General features: G+C 38.3%; 1 protein-coding gene across 1 annotated transcript in view; it reads right to left on the reverse strand.

The window, feature by feature from the left end:
• LOC140198605 (protein unc-80 homolog) overlaps positions 1 to 21,020 on the reverse strand; it is a 227,770-nt gene that overhangs the window by 16,202 nt on the left and 190,548 nt on the right. Inside the window, 10 exon segments of the mRNA XM_072259605.1 lie at positions 2,101 to 2,280; positions 6,126 to 6,291; positions 8,997 to 9,181; positions 9,775 to 9,981; positions 10,294 to 10,417; positions 11,616 to 11,741; positions 14,301 to 14,424; positions 15,708 to 15,908; positions 18,245 to 18,489; positions 20,071 to 20,080. Of these exon segments, the coding sequence (XP_072115706.1) occupies positions 2,101 to 2,280; positions 6,126 to 6,291; positions 8,997 to 9,181; positions 9,775 to 9,981; positions 10,294 to 10,417; positions 11,616 to 11,741; positions 14,301 to 14,424; positions 15,708 to 15,908; positions 18,245 to 18,489; positions 20,071 to 20,080 (1,568 nt within the window).

A 21,020-nucleotide genomic window follows, 5' to 3' on the forward strand; every position in this document is an offset into this window, starting at 1 on the left:
CCTTTAGTTATATTGTTGGGATGATGCCGCCAGAGCTGGAGATAGAGAGAAAGCTAGGAAAAGGATTACAGGCTGTACTTGTGTATATAGCTACACCCAACACCTGGAACCACTTTCTGTCTCGTGCTTATTCTGCTGTCTAATGAGGAGAAAAAGTGATGATGGATGGCAGAGTGAGAGTTAAGTGGTGGTGAACAGCTCAGTGGCACTGCATGTGGTACAGCTATCTCACATCCCTACCACTCCAATTCAATGCTGACCTCGGATGCTGTCTGTGCAGTTGCTGGTATTCCCAGGAAGCGCATCGGTTTTCCCTGGATGCTCTGCATTCCTTGACAACTCTCCACATCCTAGCAACCCCCATATCAAAGACTTGCTGTTTGGTAGGCTAATTGCACTGCAGATTATCCTAGTCTAGGTGGATGTGTGAAAACAGGTTACAGGAAAATGAGTGGGTAATGGACTGCACCAAGACCTGGCACAGACTCCTTTTGTGTTGTAAGTAAATATGAAAAGAAATGAACAATACGTGCAGATTTGGAAACGTATCCAAGTTCATTCAACTTACTGGCAAAATCTGATCCTTTAACAAATACTAACTACAATTTAGCTGGCCATCACAAGCTGCTTATGGGTCACTACTAATTTAAAATTGGATGCAAAGATGTTAATGATACTCTAAAGAAAATACATGCATTACAAATAGAAACCTCTTTTACTGTATAATGCATATCAAGCAGGTTGAACATCCATATTTCAAACCAGGCTACACTTGATAATTCTTCCTTTTTTATAATAGAATCCCTGGTATTTGAGGAAATCGCTTTACTGGTAGAATAGTCATCTAATTGTCCATAATTGAAAGCAATATTTCTTGTGCCAGAGTATTTAAAATGGTAATTAAAACACTGAAAGGATGATGCAGTGCGTGTTTTATGAAACTGAGCAGCTCAAGCCATTGTTCTATGTGATAAACTCATCCAGCAAATTGTGGAACATGAGAGCATAGACCAGTGAGCAGAACAATTTCAAAGATCACCCAGCAATTATGAATTAGTTGTTGATTTACCTTTTTAGGCTGCCAGTAAACTTTTATGAGTATTCTGGACTATTTTAACTCTGATGCCCTTCTAACAAGGAACTGACAAACCCTCTCAGCACCAATCAAGAGAAAAAAATCCCCATCTTTTTCATCCACTAGCCTAGTGATGCTAGGATAGATTTTCTCAAAGCAAAATTACAAAACAGGCTATGTTGCACTGGAGATTTTTTAAGAGGCTCCTGGACAAGTACATGGAGCTCAGAAAAATAGAGGGCTATGGGTAACCCTAAGTAATTTCTAAGGTAAGGACATGTCCGGCACAGCTTTGTGGGTCAAAGGGCCTGTATTGTGCTATAGGTTTTCTATGTTTCTATCTGTAATACGCATGATTAATACTCCATTGCAGATGAAACAGTGAAAGGTTGGGTGGGGGGTGTGTTAGTAAGATTAGAGTTGGAGTGAGAAGATGCCTACAGCAGGCAGGCAGCCCCATCCTCCATTGCCATTAAGTGTCACAACTCTAGTTGTAATATTTTTAATTAACTACATTGGCAGGATCCACCTGGACAAACCTAATCATTGTGGCCCAATATCATATGATTAAAAAAAGCAGGAAAAAGTAAAGCAGGAAAGCTTTGTTTCAATCAAAAAGCAGAAAACATTTTTTGACAAACGCCAAATATGTCCCAAATTAAAAATTATTAAAGTTAAAATGTTATATTAATCATCATGCTCTGTATGTGCATGTCGATGAATTAATTTGAATTAAAATTGCCTGTGTAAATGTGAGGCTTTAATAATTTTTATTGCAAATAATTTTAAAAATGGAAATATTTTTAAATTAAAGCGGTGCATTCAACATTCCAACATGCACCATTCAAAGACAATCCAACTTATATGTATCAAATATAGAAATTGCAGCTCATGCTATTTTTCGGAGCCCTAATTTACGCTTGTTGAAATGGGAAAAAAATGCAAATGAGGAATAAATTGTGCAGTCTGTTAAAAGCAATTAACATGCAAGTTAAACTGAAGCTCTGTTAATGACAAATGCTCACTTTCACCATCCTCCTCATCAGTCCTGCTTAGTGTGTCCTGAGAGGCCTGATGAGAAGGTTGGCTATCCTGCTCCCACACAGTGCCTGTCCCCGTGTTTGAACGAGACATGGTGGCCAGACTCAAGCGGTAAGCTGATGTGGAAGTTCCCACAGTGCTGATGGAAGGTTTGCCTTGGTATGCTGCAAAGATATAATGAACAAGTTATGAGAGACAAGTATGGCACTGCAAGTTTCTGATTAGAGTCTTAGTACTTTCATCAACTGCAAGCAGCAACAGGAGTCTTGCACAAAAAAATTGTAATCAGCTGAAAATATCAATAAAATGCAAATCTTTTTTTGTAAAGGGTAGTGGAAAATGTGAAATTTTTGCCAGTTTTTAATCTGAGAGCAGGACTAGGTGTTTCTGCCAAGGCTGCCAAAGAAAAGTAGTAGGAGCTCAAACGAGATTTGAGTCCGAATTTTAAGGCTGTGTTACTGCTTATTACAGTTGGGCAAGTTTATTTAGTTCTGTGCTAAGCAGTTAGAAACTACCCAAGGAGAGTTCATTTCACTCACCACCTAATCAGAAAGTACACAGACAGCAGTTGAGCAGAAGTCTGTGACTGGACTATCTAGCGCTCAATGCAGAAGATGCACAATGGTGTGCAATTCGTAAGGCAATGAAATTTGACAAAATGAAGAAAAAATAAATATGTATCTTAAAGGAACAGTACATGCAAAGAGATAGTGATACAACTGAGTCCCTAAGCTACATTCACATGCCACTAATACTAGGAATTACAGAAGTAGACTTGGTAAAGCTGAAGCATAATTCAATTTTTTTAATAAATTAATGTTTAAATCTGAATGTGTAATAGTTACTGTCATATAGAAACATAGGTTACATTCTGATATTTATGTCATTTTAACAGTATTGTGTTAATTTTCCTTTCCATTGTGTGGATGGCATTGTCACTAATCCTTAGTTTTATTGACTTCCATTACGAAAATGATTTACACCAACACAGAGCAACAAACGAGACATATGGACAATTCTGCAGTCTTGCTGCAAATGTTAGGAAAATTGTTTCTTTTGAAAAATGTTTTTGATTAATGCAGGCATTAAGCTGCAAAGCCTAATCTACTATATAATCTACTCCAAAATACCCCTTGTGGATAGTGGTCAAAGAGCGCGTTAATGGTTGAAATGGGATAATTCAATATATATTAAAATCTGCAGGGAAAATATAAGACCATAGTACACAGGAACAGAATTAGGCCATTTGGCCCATTGTCTGTTCCGCCATGGCTAATTTATTATCCCTCTTAACCACATTCTCCTCCCTTCTCCCCATAATCTGATTTATCAAGAAACTACTGTTCTAGTTTAAATATACTCAATGAATTCCACACATTCACTAGCCTCTGGCTAAAGAAATTCCTCCTCATGTCTGTTCTAAATGGGTGTTCCTCTGGACCTCAAATCACCGACTATAGGAAACGTCCTCCCACATCCACTCTATCCAGAAATTTCAATATTTGATAGGTTTCATGAGATCCCTCCTCATTCTTCTGAACTCAAATTAGTACAGGCCCAGTGCCATCAAGTGTTCCTCATACACTAACCCTTTCTTTCCCAGAATCGTTTTCATGAACTTCCTCCGGATCCACTTCATTGTCAGAACACCATTTCTTAGATAAGAGTCCCAAAACCGCTCACATGTGTGGGCTGACCAATGCCTTATAAAGCCTCGGCATTACATCCTTGTTCTTATATACTAGTCCTCTCGAAATGAATGCTGTCATTGCATTTGCCTTCCATACCATCAACTCAGTCTGCAAATCAACCTTTAGGGAATCCCACACAGGAACACCCAAGTCCCTTTGCACCTCTGATTTTTAAATTTGCACCCCGTTTAGAAAATATTCTACACCTTTATTCTTTCTACCAAAGTGCATAACCCTGCACTTCCCTACACTATATTCTATCTACCCCTTCTCCCAATCTAAGTCCTTCTGCACCCTCCCTGCTTCTTAAAAACTACTTGCCCCTCCACTTATATTCGTTATGTCCAGAAACTTGGCCACAAAGCCTTCAATTCTATCATCCAAATCATTCACATATAATGTGACAAGAAGCAGTCCCAACACCAACTGCTGCGGAACACCACTAGTCATTGGCAACCAACCAGAAAAGTCCTCTTTATTCTCACTCTTTGCTTTCTGCCAGTCAGCCAATCTTCAATCCACGCTAGTATCTTTCCTGTAAAGCCATGGGCTCTTATCTTGCTGAACAACCTCATGTGTAGCACCTTTTCAAAGGCCTTCTGAAAATCCATGTCAACAACATCCACTGACTCTCTTTTGTCTACCTTGTCTGTTATTTCCTCAAATAACTCCAAGAGATTAGTCAGACAAGATTTTCCTTAAGGAAACCTTGCTGAGTTCAGCCTGTTTATCATGCGCCTCCAAGTACTCCAAAACTTCATCCTTAATAATGGACTCCAACATCTTCACAACTACTGAATTCAAGCAAACAGGCCTATAATTTCATTTTTTTCTGCCTCCCTCACTTCTTCAAGAGTGGAGTGACATTTGCAATTTTTCAGTCTTCTGGAACAATTCCAGAATCTAGTGATTCTTGAAAGATCATTATTAATGCCTTGACAATGTCTTCAACTACATCTTTCAGAACCACAGGGTGTAGTCCATCTGGTCCAGATATTTATCTGCCTTCAGATCTTTTATCTTCTAAGCACCCTCTCATTAGTAACAGCAGCAACATTCACTTCTGCCCCATGACACTCTCGAATTTCCAGTATACTGCTACTCTCTTCCACAGTGAAGACTGATGCAAAAACTTATGAAGTTCATCTGCCATTTCTTTGTCTCTCCTTATTACTTCTCCAGCAACATTTTTCAGCAGTATGATATCCACTCTCACCTCTCTTTTACTCTTTATATATTTGATAAAATCTTTTGGTATCCTCTTTAATTTTATTGGCTAGGTTCCCTTGGTACTTAATCATTCCTCTCCTTATAGCTTTTCAGTTGCCTTCTGTTAGTTTTTAAAAGCTTCCCAATCCTCCAACTTCCCATTAATTTTTGCTTTATTATATGTCCTCTCTTTTCCTTCTGTGTTGTCTTTGACTTCCTTTGTCAGCCATAGTTGCCTCATCCTCCCTTTAGAATACCACTGATTCTTTGGGATGCATCTATATTGCACCTTCCAAATAGTCCCCAGAAACTCTGGACATTGCTCGTCCTTCATCCCTGCTTGTGTCCCCTTCTAATCAACTTTAGCCAGTTCCTCTCATGCTTCTGCAATTCCCTTTACTGCATTGTAATAATAAAACATCTGACTTTATCTTCTCCCTCTCAAACTGCAGGATGAATTATATTATGATCATTGTTTCCTAAGGTTTCCTCTATCTTAAGCTCCCTACAAAAGGATACAGTCTCCTGAAATCCAGTGGGTGCATGGATATGGAATGAAATGATATGCCAGCTAAGCTCAATGCACAAACTGTAAATACACCAGGAGATGAAGCCATTGCTTAAGACAATTCAGCAAGACTTGTAACCAGGGACCTTGTCCAAATGTTACTTCAGAACTATTACCTGTAAGCATAAGCCACATTTATTACCCACCTTAGCTCCCTTACACAGTCTTAATGATCTACCAATGCATTCACACACATCTACTATTCAACAGAATTACATTGAAATCTTCACCACACAAGCATCTTTTAAGGGGTTCACATATCAAACCACTGTATCGCAAATGCAGTCAGACAGGTTTTCAAGTCAATTTTATTCACCTTGTCAGTGATTAGTAATCATGACTTCAAAGCAGCGAAGCAACAAGTGGGAGAGTAATGAAAGTGCACATCATGGTGACTGGAACGTTGATCAGTTGTTTGATACATAATAAACCCTTCCTGATTTACATCTAAGGTCAAAGAGTTCTAAATAAACCATTAATTTTATCCCTGAAATGCAGTAATTTACAAGGAACAAAATTTGTGTGCTTGGGTTACCATTACCTGATCCACTGTGTACCGCCTCCTTCAAGATTTTTAATTCACTGTTAAACTCAGCGACAAGTGAGCTCTTGCTGAGTGGCCTTGGAATAAATCGGCGCTCCAACTGGTCTATAATGTGATGCCGAGCAGTTACTTCCTCATGATTTTCTGCTGGTTGACTTAGCAGCTAAAAGAATCCCAAAGAAAATGAGCAATTATAAATTGCCCTTATTTTGATTTCACCCCTATTTAAATACCATTCCTCTTCATCTTTTCCATTCCCTCTTAGGATATCAGTACTGTTGACAGATACAGCTAATGTACTTCCACAAATCTCTGCAGCTAGCAACTAACTGAAGAGCAAGAGTTGATCTTGCCTTTAATTTTTACTTGACAAAAGATTCTGCAGATGCTGGAAATCTTGAGCAACACACACAAAGCACCAGAGGAACCGGAGGCCAGGCAGCATCTATGCATGGAAATGAACCGTCAACATTTCAAGTTGAGACCCTTTATCCTTTGCCCCCATCCTTCTCCAGTCTCAATGAAAGATCTCGGCCTCAAATATTAACTGTTTATTCCCCTTGATGGAAGCTGCCTATCCTGCTGAGTTCTTCCAGCATTTTGTCTGTGTTACTATGTTTCTTGTAAAGGACAGCATAATTTAGGTTTAACCATCTGACAGTTAGCCCAGTTGGAAATGAGTAGTGTAGTAATTGTACCTGCTGATTTGTCTAGAGAAATCAATCTTTTGAGACATCCCTCATTAAACAAATAGACCAAGCTTTCACCATATGTTACACTAAAATTAGGAACCAATAATGTTGAGGATAGACAGGCTTTCAAGAGCTTTTAGTTACATTTGAAACTTATAATGTTGTTAGCCTGGAGCAAAGCTTATTCAATTACACATCAAGACATCCAAAAGCAGAAGCAGTCTAGCGAATAGTAACAGGAAGAGCCAAGAATTTTAGATGCTAGATAAGGGTAGATGTAGTACTTGAAACAGATATGCATCATGGAATTGAAGGACCAAATAGCTGACTGAGTTTGAATCAACTATCAGAAGATGATCTGGTTAATGGTCAATTTAATTCTCTTTAAGTGACAAAGGAAAATACCAAGATTTGCAAAGGCTTCTTTGGTCAAAATTGGCAGCAACACGACTGAGTTCACAATAATTTGATTTATTGCAGTCTTTTGTGCTAGGAGCAAGCCTAGCAGCCTAATTGGCTATTTGCCAAGCGTAAGTTAATTACCACTGGCAATTTCCCTAAAATGGAATTAATTTCTAAGCCATCAGGGAGGCCTTAAAAATCAAATTCAATCTTTTGGGGTGAGTGGCAATCAAAATAAATCATGATAACTGTTAAATATGATTTTTTGTTTCAATTGACTGAGAATTTAATTAATACAGTGAAGGTATCAGAGGGCAAAGAGAGGAAGGCATTTTTCACCATGCGGGTGGTTGGATCTGGAACACATTACTCAAAGCAGGAGGTGGGTACTATAGAGATAGAGATTAAAGACGAGTTTACTTGTCACATGCCACACTGAAGCATCAAGACATTCAAATGCCATTTGTGTCATTCTTTCTGCGATGTGCTGGGGGTAGCCCACAAGTGTCATCACACTTCTGGGACCAACATAGCATGACCACAACTCACTAACCCTAGCCATACAAATCTGCAGGACCCAGAATAAACTCGTGGTGAGAACACCCAAACTTTATACAGACAGCGGAGGGAACTGAACCCTGATCAGTGATCACTGGTGCTGTAAAGCCATTGCACCAACCAATACACCACCGAGCCGCCCCAACATTTAAAAATCATCCAGTTGAGCACTTGAATGGCCAAGGCACAGAAGGATACCAATCAGTAGCTGTAAATGGAATTAATAAGGATGGGTACATGATGTTTGGTACGCACGTGGTTGGCCGAAGGTTCTGATTCTGTGCTCTGTGACACCATAACAAATGTTCTCCAACATAATAAAAATATACTTTTAGAAGACAAATAAAACTATAAACTCAGAGGACACTTTGTTAGGTATCTCCTGTAACTAACAACGTGGCCACTGAGTGTATGTTTGTGATCTTCTGCTGCCGTAGCCCATTCACTTCAAAGTTTGACGTGTTGTTTGCTTAAAGATGCTCCACTGCACACCACCGCTGTAACACGTGATTATTTGAGTTACTGTCGCCTTCCTGTTAATTTACCAGTCTGGCCACTTCCCTCTTTAACAAGGCGCTTTCACCTATAGTAATGCAGCTCAGTGGATGTTTATTTGTTTTTCGCACCATTCTCTGTAAACTCTCCATTGTGACCATTGTGCAGTTTCTGAGATACTCAAATCACCCTATCTGGTACCAACAACCAATCCATGATCAGTTAGATCACATTTCTTCCCCATTCTGATGTTTGGTTTAAACAACAACTGAACCCCTTGACCATGTCTGTGTGCTTTTATGCATTGAGTTGCTGTCAACATGATTGGCTGATAAGATCAGTAGTAAGCAGGCGTACAGGGGTACCTAATAAAGTAGCCACTGAGTGTACGATAATAACTTAAAATCATGTTACTTAAGTGGTAGATTAATATTTTGATTATAAGCATCTATTTTCAGCTGCTTTAATTGAACCACTAACTTACCATTTTCACTTATACAAAGGAACAATACAAAATCAAAATTAAAACAGCAATTGTATTTTACATGACTAATTACATTCAGCAATATGTAAATGAGTCAGAGTGGAAAGTTAGGACTGAGAGACTTCTTCAAATTCAAAAAAAAACTTCAGGCCTACAGAAGGTCAGAAAATACGAAGATATAAGTCAATTATCACTAATTCAAAACTGAAAAGCAAAACCAGAGGAAGTTTTATTTACCTTGCACTGTATAAAAGGACGCAGCAGAATAAAGATAGGGATTCTTGTTCTCACTATAAAGTCTATGAAATCCCACATGGCAAGACCTCCAACTTTCCGTAGTGCCATTTCCTTAACTTGCAAACTGAGCTTGTACCACTGGCTGCCCAAATGATGTTCAAAGCACACAAGGATCACCTTTAATGCTAACATAAGCAGGGTAATTAAAAGAGGTAAATCTGTAACTGAGAACTAATGAATAATTAGGTATATTTTATCCAGGATTAACAATATAGCTAATTGGGTTAAAATAAGGGATTAAATAAATAAACATGAATACTGAATATCATATTAAAATCAATAAAATTAAAAGTATAGTGTTTCTGTCCTTGAAATTCTCAATTAATTCTGCAAATACAGTATATAAAAATATCAGTCAGTAGCATGCAGATGTGCTCTTAAGTATTTACATTTATTTCAGCCAACCTAGTCATCAGGCCAATTTCTTGAGTTACACAAACTCTACAATCACTTTGTTGCTACTTACATGATATTCAATTTAAATATTGGTTGGTACATTATTTCTTGACTAGTATCTGTTCTATGTTAATTAACAAATACAGACGGATAGTACAAACCTAAAAACATATTGAGTTCAGTTATGGAAATATCTCAGTGGTAGTGACACATCCATTTGGCAATTAATATCACAAAAAGACAAAACATTTTCTACAGATAAAGTCAACTTAAAGCTCTTCTTTTGTTATCTATCATTAAAACATGTGCTCTCCCACTTTACCCAAGTAAGCTGCTTGGCTTGTTGATTCGGTTAATCCTTCCCTCCGCAAGTCCTTTGCAGTATCCCCTGGAGTTGAACAATGTGCTGGAGAGTTCTCCAGCATGAAGTTTTTGCTACGGGAAGTACTGATGATTCGTGGTGGGAGAAGGATATTAATTACTGTCTGTAATAGCAGGAATACCTCAAGCTGCTCCAAGTTTGGGCTATCTATAGCAGAGAGGAATAACTGTGTTATTTAAAATATGAAAGAAATGTATCAGCATTCATATCAAGTTCAATTTCAAATCGTGAAGAATCAGCCTATTTTTTAGTAAATAGATGGAGTTTTAATAGATAAATTTCTTTAATGTTGCTGTCCATTACCTCTATCCCTTTACTGGCTTTTCCGCCTCCAGGCCTATTTGCTTCCACTGAAAAATTATGCTGACTATAAAAACCAACCAAACTAAGATTCATGATTTTAATTCATCATGGTAAGGTGCATAAAAATAACTCTTAAAGAGAATCATAGCAACTGACCTTTGCTCCCAGTTCCAACTGTTAGCACAAATGGTATCAGAAGGTTCAGAAGCATCCCCTCCCTTCTTTCTTGATTAGTGAATGGGGAAATCACATGGCTTAAAGGGAAATCTTCTTTCAAAGCCTTTCATTAAAAAAAAGATTATTTAGAACACTTCAAACAGTACTTCAATGTGTTCAGAATGAATTTTTGCTTTGATCTTTAGTTAATTATCTGGAAGTTTTAAGACATTTGAAATGTTTAATATCTACTTCAGATCAAGTCAAAATTGACTGATACTGTAGTTCAATTTAACAAATATTTTAGAAAACATTTCTGTTAATGCACATTTATCATTCTGGAAATCAACATTGAAGAAATGCATTTTCTTTATTCAAGCCTTTAGCAGCATCAGAATTAAGGTAATAGGAAACTGACAGACAGGATAACCCCTGCTCATTGAACAGACATGTATTGATTATGGTTCTCCCAACATTTGGATGCAATTTGGGCAAAAAAAACCTCAATCAATTACATAAATTTGTATACTCATTTCTCTCTATGGTTTCTGTCATATTTATGACTGCAATTTGATGGACTCTAGGAAACCCCAGCAGAATAGGAGAGGAGAAGATGGCTGCGCAACGCAGCTCGCAGTGGCCACTCCGGTGGTGATGTCTGTTATTTGTCAAGTAGGGTGCCGTGCACAATCCTGATTTGATGGAGACGAACGTGAGAGGACGGAGGAACATCTGGTGAAACTTCTGAAATGCCTGCTTCACTGCTGCTGCTACTGTGTGATCCGAAATCTCCGGAGGGGAAGGCCCCGAGTCCTCGGCTTTGCTTGTTGCTCGGCAGCCGGAGCAGGGTCAAAGCACTCGGCAGAGGATGGTGCTCAGAAGATGGTGTGTCGAAGGGCTGGTTGGAGGCTCTAAGTTTTCAGACGGACCCAGAGTCCACTGCGGTCGGGTGCTTCCAATGGTGCTGCATCGGCAAGTTGGCGGCGCTTGGAGATTCATGGCAGGGAGAGTTTCTCCCTTCTACTGTCTGCGTGAGATGATGAGTCTATCGGAACTTTGAGACTTTTTTTTTATCGTGCCCATGGTCTGCTCTTTATCAAATTACGGTATTGCTTTGCACTGTTGTAACTATATGTTATAATTATGTGGTTTTGTCAGTTTTAGTCTTGGTTTGTCCTTTGTTTCTCGTGATATCATTCTGGAGGAACATTATATCATTTTTTAATGCATGCATTTCTAAATGACAATAAGCGAGAACTGAGTGTCCTCATAATCTAATCCAATTATTATCTTCATGACATTTATCAACAAAATAAACATACCTGAATTTGTAAAGCAACAAGTCTAACGACAGCTGTGCTGAAGGGCAGTGGAGGAGAAAGGTATGGACTCAGGTGCAGAAGAGGGAGACCGTCAGCAACACTTGATGGTCCAACAACACCCATTACCTAGGGATAATCAATCAGTGGATCAAGTTTCACTGTGATGAATCAGACAAATAACACTTCCTGAAATCTTCCTTAGCTTATAACATCTCTGAAAATCTATCCCAGGCCCAGCATATTGATGCAGTTACAAAGAAGGCACAACAGTGGCTGTATTTCATTAGGATTTCAGGAGGTTTGCCATGTCACAAATTTCTACAGATGTACCATGGAGAGCATTCTAACTGGCTGGTATAGGGGAGGAGTATTGCACAGGAACGAAACAAGCTGCAGAAAGCTCCATCATGGTCACTAGCCTCCAGGACATCTTCAAGGAGTGATGCCTCAAAAAGGTGGCATCCATTATTAAGAACTCCCATCACCCAGGACATGCCCTCTTCTCATTGCTACCATTAGAGAGGAGGTACAAGAGCCTGAAGGGACACAATCAACAATTCAGGACTAGCTTCTTCCCCTCTTCCGTCAGGTTCCTGAATGGACATTGAACTCTACCTCACTACTTTCCTTTTACTCTTCTACACTACGTGTTTAACTTTATATATCTGTATACACACACTTCTTACTGTAATTTTTCAGCTTTTATTACTATGCATTGCAATGTACTGCTGCCGCAAAACAAATTTCACGACATATGCCTGTGATACTAAACCTGATTCGCATTCTGATAACTAACAAAATCTGAGTATTTTCATTCTATATTAAGCTATATATTATGACTAGAGTGCTCTTCATAAACTACTCTGTTTAATATTTTCACTTTGACGCGATGAAGGAAGTGCACTTGTTTTAAGTTTTTTCTTGAAAGAACAACCAAATACAAAACCCACAATTGAGTCTCAGATGTAGTTTGCCTGTTTAAATACCTCAACTGTTCAGATAGCTCTAAAGAATGATCTCAGAGAGGTCAAAGGCAGGGCTGCAATGACAATTCCCATAACCCTCATGAAGTTTGACAAAGTTGGGAACAAAATTGCCCACAACTAGCACTACAGCTCCATCATCAGTTACTCTTGTGTACCATTTATAAGGATCTCTGGCAAAGGCTTCTTTGATCACACCTTCTGAATATAAATAGCTCTGCTATCGAGAAAGACAAAGCTACTAAGCAAATGGAAGCAGCACTATTTGCAAGTTCTTCTACACACCAAACTGGTGAAACCCTGCAACTACATACTCAAATACAGTGTGAAAGTATCTTCGATACATAAACTGCAGCAGCTCAAGATGACATGAAAATAAGACAAGTAGTGAGAGTCAATAAATATTGGCCTCGCTGGCTGTGCAACACCTGTAACACAATTATCTCAGCATCCTGGTACTGAGTACAGAAAATAAAGCTCCCAAGGTGGTTTCCAAAATCAGTCTCCCTGACTAATGGTCAACAGCCGAGTAAATGGAATTGAAAAGATAGGATTGAAGGGGAAAAATAATTAGATTCTTCCAAGTATCAACTTTATTCACCTTATATATTTACAAGTATTAGGAACTTGCTGTAGTGTGTTGGCATGACATGCAACCACAAACAACATCATTCAACAATAATGAAGAATTACATAAAAAATAAAGTGCAGATTTGGCATAAAGTGGGCATAATTAAAATCATGGTATTTACAATGTAAAGATCATTTTAAAAGTGGTTTAAAGTGTTTGAAGTGCAGTTCAGTGCTGATGTAAAGAGAAGAATGGGGGCAGGGGCTAACTGGAATGGTTGATCAGATTAACTGCCTGGAGGAAACATTTAAGATGGTGTGAAGCTTTTGTAGCTCAGCAGCACTTTCCAGAATGGAGCTTTTGGGAAAAGCAGTTTGTAGGGTGGATAGCGTCTGCAGTGATTTTTCCTGCTCGCTTATTTTGTCACATACAAGTCCTGCAGTGATGGTAGACTGTAGCCAATAAACTTTTCTGCTGACCCAACAGTTCGCAGTAGTTTTGTATATTGTGAAAGGATACCGCACCAAACCAGACGTTAATGGCTGATATGAGGATGTTCTCTATGATGGCAGTGTAGAATTGCTCCAGTATGTTCTAGGGAAGATGGAATTTTATCATCTGCCACAAGAAGTATATCCTCTGCTGAGCCTTTTTGTTAATGAAGGAGATATATTCTTCCACATGTGGTGCTGTGAAATAACGATGCCCAGGAACAAGAGGTGGGTAACTGCCATTGTGCAGTCATTGAAATACATTTCCCCATTGATTTCTTCCCAGAAAAATCTTGCTAGGAGGCAAATATATGAAAATCAGTAACTTGATACCTCACTTAAGTCTTCATCCTTCTAATGCAAAATTCATATTGTGAATCTAATGCCAACAAAGAGGAGAGAAATGCAAATATTTTCTCATTTCACTTGTGTGTTGACAAAAAGGGCCAAATATAGAATGCAACTAGTAGCTCAATAAAAATTGATCAGAATGGATGGATTGAAAATTAAGCCTGGTCTTTTGATCTGTGCAGTTGAGTGCTTGACAGGTGATGCCTTCCTATAATGTATCACTGCAAGAGCTTTACTCACATAGAGGTAGTCAAAGATGGTTAAATCCCAGTGCTTACATTGTACTCACCAAATTAACACAGACATTAATCAATGACCTAAGGTGTGGCAGGAATGAAATGATTGGCTGTCGCTGAAGTGTTAAGCAAATCCCTTCTATTAAACTGCTGGCAGCTTCCCATTCCACCTGGCGCCTGAACAAACAAAATAGAGTTTAACCAGAACCTGATAAAATATCACAATACTTCAAGCTACTTTGTTGGTTAAAAACTGGAGGACCTAACATTGGTTTCACTGTGATAAATATTTCATAAGTTTATCTTAACGCTTTTCATTTCTTGATTTGCAGTCTCAGTGAATTCTAATATGATTGACTTGATGACATCACTTCCTGGATTTCAGAAATTGGCAAGATTTAATGTCTGGCACAATGATGACAGTAAGAACATCATGCCATGGAAAGTACTAGCTTTTGATAAATGGCAACAATTTATCTATTTATTTAGTAACAGCCCCTTCAGGTGAATAAGACCACACTGTCCAATTACACCATGTGACCAGTTGACCTACCAATCTACACGACTTTGGAATGTGGTAGAAAACTGGAGCTTCCAGATGAAACCCACATGGTCACACAGACTGCAAGAACTCCTTACAGACAGTGGTGGGAATTGAACCCAGCTCGCTGGCACTGTAAGTGTTATGCTAACCGGTATGCTACTATGCTGCCCTAATTCCAGGCCAATGAGTTTGGTCTGCTAAGCCAAACTTCCTGAACTTAACATGTCTGTCATTCACAAACTATCCAACTGAAGTATTACACATGCAAGATACAGTATATGCAAATGTTTATATCCAACTGATTAAAGTAATGTATTTATACAAAAAGCCAGTTACAAAGAAGTAAAAGAAAAAGAAAGAAAACTAGTTATTTCTTGCTGCCTTTCTCTTGGCTGTGTATCTTGGCTCTCTTCAAAAGTAGGAACTCAATCTAGAAATAAACACTAATGGTGGAGAAGATCAAATTAGTCTACATTAAAGTCCACTGTGTCAAAGTTTGAGCTGATGTGCTTATGTGTATATTAGCAGAACCAAAATTACTGGCCTGGAACTTGTGATTGGTTGTGAAGACCCGACAAATTCTGTGATGTGGATTTGTTCTTTCTTGACATTAGTTGCTGCCAGATAGCCATTCTAGGTAACCTTGGGCATCCAGCAGGTGACGTCATCAAGGAGGCTTAAAATGCCCACCTCAGTGAAGAATTCACCACAACAACAAATCAATTTTGAATTTAATTTTATATTAAATACTTTATGATTGGGATGGACTCAGATTAAAATAGAACATCAGTTCATGTTATGGTCACCAAAATTTTGACAGACCTAGATGTATGTGGAAGAAAAAGTCCAACTGTGTTCTCTGCACTACATTCTCAACTATATTCCCCAATATTTATTAAATAACAAATCAATTTACCGTAAAGTCGGCATCTTGTGAATCTTATTGAACATTCGATCTAATCGCTTTAAGATTAAAATGAGAGCTGGCCGCACAGCTTCTGTCGTCCAATCAGTGATTGGAAGCATTTCCATAATGTATCTTCGAAGTCCATGGCTCTCCATAGTTTGGGTGTCATACGGTGCCAGCTTCAGAAGGGAATGCGCTATTTCGGCCAGCCTAAGAGGCAAGTTACATCACATTTATTATAAAAGCACAAAATAACATAACTGTTGATTAAAGAAGTTTAACTTTTCTATCACAGGAAATACATTAATTTTCGACTTTCAAACTGCAGAAGGCATTAAGACCAATGAAGATAACTGCAGACACTGGTCAGATATACCAAGATCTGTCATGATATCCTTTATATGTCTTTTTATGTATTGCAATGTTCAGTAATATAAACAAGATTAAAGAATACATGAAACAGAATATAGGATGCTCTTTGTAATACAATTTGCTGCTCCTGGAATTTACTCGCTCTTAAGGAATCGCAGACCTTTTAGCACATGGTATATTCAATCTATCAATTTATGTGGTGGGTGCCTGGAATACACGATCTGGGGTGGTGGTTGATGTAAAAAAGATCAAAGAAATGTTTTAAGCAGCAGCCGTTTGACAGCCAATGCACTTCCTCTGAAGAAGCAAGCATTCAAACTCTTCATCGTTATCTTGGCACAACTGGTGAAATAGTCTGCTATTTAATGGATGAGCTTTAATTTTGTAGATAGCAGGTATTACATGAGTCATGCTTGAAAAAAGTTGCTGACTGAGGTTTTTGGTTGTGAGGTGTTGATGAATTACACAATGGATTGCAAAAAGACTTGGAATTTCTTTTCTCATAAATGCTACAAAACCAGCATGGTGAGCTGTCATATATGGTGCTCCACCTGTTGCACAAATAATCATGTTCCTAATCAAAATACTTTTATCATCAATGTACATTTTGAGCTTGTTGTAGACTGATTCTTGTGATATTTGTTTTTAACTTTTTACAAAACAGGATCTCTTCATAATTTTTTCCAGTTCTGACAAACTGTACATATGCTATTAGCAATGCCTCATTGTCTCACATAGTTGACTCATCCAGTTGTGTCCTAAACACTGTTTTTTGTGGCCCTGTGCATGGTTGATACTCAATGCCTTCACTCATTTCATCAATACAATGAGCTACAGAGTTATTACTCAGAGAAATTGATTTTAAGATACTTGTATCCATTTTGAGAACAGTGGTAAGCACTTCTGATACAGCAGACATTATCAATCTTTCACCAATTGTATGAGATTTTCCACAATTTGCTATCATTTTGGAAGTGTTATAAGAAGCAATGAGACCACTATCAAGGTCATTTTTAGCTCTCTTGGCCAATAACTCGAGTGTGCAATGCTTTTCAAATGCTTCTTTCATACTCAGTAATCTCATAAATAGCCTTTTCAGGGTGTCTTTTACGGAAGCGTTCCTGCAATGTTGATGGTTTCATGGCTTCACTAGACAGTACAGTATTACAAATAAGACATATGGGGCGTCGCTGATCTGACAGGAACGGAATAAAACCATATTTCAGGTATGTAACATTGTATTGATGCATTCCCTGTAGTTTCTGTTTCTTAGCAGAATTAGAATTCAAGGCTTCACTGCCTTCGGACTTAAAGAGATTGTGACATACATATTTATCCATCATTGACGGTGCTAGATTAAAATAAAATATTAACACAAATTAGGAATGCCTATTGGATGCTGATGATGGCAGTGAGTTGACACGGATGGAACAATGGTAGCAGCACGCAAGGAAATGGCAAGGTGAAGATGAAGACGATCACAACAGCAAAAATTACATTGACAAGGATTCCCATTGGAATCCCAATGTTAGTCCGGATAGAGCTGGTGCTTGGCAAGCTACTTTTACACTATTCTAGATAGTGCCATTGACCAATCACGTAAGGTCTCATAATCCCCAAAGACAGTTCTTAACCGCACATATGAAGCCGAGGTTGCTTTGAACACCTCAAACAGAATCCTCGGGGTCGGCAAGTTCACTGATTGGCTCTACTTCACCATTTGGTTCTGGCCAGCACTTTATCATTGTGCAACCTGTTTTCTGTAGGTCTGCAGAGAAAGTTGAGAGGGTGTACTTTACTTACCAACTGTTAAATTGCATGAACTTGTTCTGTTAAGAACTGTTGGGCACTTGGTTGCTAATTTATGCATCCTCAATAATGTCTGTTTGGTTGTTAAGGTCGGACGAGATTGCTGAGTTTCAGATGCATTGTGACGATAAATGCTCTCCACCTGCAGAGCTATGGTCTTTCCTGCGTTCCAGTGCCTCATCCTTTTTTTTCGGAAGTGCCTGCTCTACTAATGGTTGGTTAGGTCTCGTGTCTCAAGTTAGGGTGCCGCTTACCGCCAACCCCCCAAAACTTCTTGAACACTCCCCTGATGACTTCTATTTTCCCCAACAACCCCTTAGGACACGTGACCATCCCCGCTGGGAATCACTGCTTTAAAGTAATACCTCATATGTGACTTCACATCAAGAAGTTCAAAAGCAGTGACCCTTGGCTCTCCAGCCATATTCTGCAGAATTTTCAACCTTGAGCCACAGTGCTTGAAGAACTCAGTGCAAATATTTAAGAGTGACTCCCGAGGTCTGCGGAATTCCTCTCTTGCTATGCGTTCATCCAGTTCTTCAGTTGGAAGACTCTGGCCCTCTTCCAACAAATGTAGGTTATCTCTGCAGATAAACAACAGCATTATTTTCTATAACAATTCAACATCATCAGTAGATAATCAATAAAAATAATTAACTAATAATTCATTAACTATAAAGAAAACAAAATCCTGCCAGTTCTCATGGAATGTGATCAAACAGCCACACAGTATGAGAACTACAATAATTCAAGTATCCCATTGGTTGCTGACTAATTTCCACAGAACATCGGCTAATGGAATAGGTAGGTGATGAAATTCCATGCACAGAGTGTGAATTGATGCACTTTGGTTGGGACAGAGAGACAATATATTTAAATGAAATTATTTTAAAAGGGGTGTAAATCTTTGAAAATGTCAGGACAGATTAATACTTTATGCAAAAATGGGTTTACAAACATGACAATTGTGAAGAAAATTGTGTTAAACCTAAGTAAAAATATTGGTTCGGATGAAGACACAAAAACAAGAGATGCTGCAGATGCTGAAGGTCCAGAGCAACATACACAAAATGATGTAAGAACTCAGCAGGTCAGGCAGTTAACATTTCATGCTGAGATTCTTCATGAGTACTGAAAAGAGGAAGGTGAAATAAGCAAGAATGCAAAGATGGGGGCGAGGAAGGAGTAGTAGCTGGTAGGTGATAGGTGAAACCAAGTGAGGGGCAAGGTGAGTGGTTGGGGAAGGGAAATGAAGTAAGCTCAGATTCCTTCTTCAGCCCTTTACCTTTCCACCTATCACCTCCTAGCTTCTTTCTTGTTGCTCTGGTTCAGATGAAGAATTGCTTTCAAATATGAACAACACTCCTTGGGATTACTCTTAAGTGTTTAAACCAGGGGTTCCAAATCTGGGGTCCATGGACCCCTTGCTAAATGGTATTGGTCCATGGCATAAAACAGGTTGAGAACCCCTGGCATAAACACAAGAAGGTGGAATTTGTGATCAAACATAAATATTTTAAAAACGGACGGCTTAGATGGGGTAAATAAAAAGTAAATTTCCACAGGTTGAAGGAGCTCATCAAGATGCCACAGAGTTAAGAGAGTCCAACACCAAAAGCAAACAACACCAAAGCTGGCATTTTGGCCCACCACATCCAAGCCAACTTTTTAATTCTATCTACACCAATTCCGTTTGTCCACATGGGGACCATATCTTTCTGTGCCTTATCTAAGCTGACCAAAGCAAAAGGACATGAAGAAAGAGTTATTGGAAGTGAACAGTTACAAATTGGATATCCTAATAGGACAATGGAAATAAACTCAACAGTAACACTTAATAGGAACTGAATGACTATCTATTAGACAAACGTATTGCAGTGATATGACATAAGTGTCACTGAAAGAGTTGTTGCAACTAGAAAGGTCAGACTGATTCCTTTTTTTCATGCTGAATCATTTCATAGTTTTCTATGGTAGGGAGCAGAATAAATTGTTTACCCTGGGTAAACCTCACATCACTAAGCATTTTTTTTTAGATAATATTGGAGCCATTTGTTCTAAGATTTATATATTATTCACATTACTTCAAAACTTTGCTCAGTTTCGGATTTAAATTTCAGTTGGGATTGACACCTTGAAGCTGGAAGGAACAACAGAGGCTGTCATCGCTAAATATTTCAAAGCAGTGTACTTCTCCATATCTTCCCTTTTGCTTCAGTCTGTGGTGAACTTAAAAGTCCTACTGTTAGACATGCCAATTTGTTTAATTTTCTTTTGCTTGTAATGCCAATTTTTTCTGAAACAGTGATGTCATTAAAGAGCTATTCAAAAATGAGGAAAATATATACAGCAGGATTCATCCCAAAAGAACAACTTGATCCTCTGCTGTTTCCATACACTAGGTAGCTTGCAACACAGCAACACTTTACATCATAATCTTCAGACCAGTGACAAAAACCCACAATTACCATCTTTATTCTAAATATAGCAGTACATTATTCTTCAACCATAACTCGCTATAGATTTTTGAATTTACATTTGTCCCAAAAATAGTAAAATTACAAAGCTATTACATTTGGGAAATGCATTTTCTTTTTGTTTTTTTATTGTGTTCTTTATGCTTATTGTGTTTGTTTTAAGTGCTGTATCAGATCCAGAGCAACAATCATTTTGTCCCCTTTTACCCTTGTGTACTGAAGAATGACAATAAACAATCTTGAATCTTAAATTTTGAAATCTTTTCGATCTATATTCAATGAGAGAATAATTGAACATTTAAGGAAAGTTAAAAAGATACACAAGATAGCTCACAAGTTGACCAACACACCAACTTTTTTGTGCACTTAACAAAAGTTAATGTGTGCATTTTACTAGGTATTACCTAAAGCTTCATAATTGGTTAGGCAGCTGAATAATGAGTAGAATAATAGACTTGTATTCAAGTTAGAAGTAGTGGTGCCTCTCAAGAATCTGGTCTAGGCCTTAACTATCCATGTGTTTATTAATGACTTACTCTTGCTAATAACATGATGTGGCATAATGTTGACAGGACCATACAATTACAAAAAAGATATTGAGAATGGGTCACGTTAAATGAATTAAAACAAGCAATTGTGTGGTCATCTAATTTGAACTAGTAAT

This window comes from Mobula birostris, chromosome 6 (assembly GCF_030028105.1).
Source record: "Mobula birostris isolate sMobBir1 chromosome 6, sMobBir1.hap1, whole genome shotgun sequence".
Taxonomy (NCBI): Eukaryota; Metazoa; Chordata; class Chondrichthyes; order Myliobatiformes; family Myliobatidae; genus Mobula; species Mobula birostris.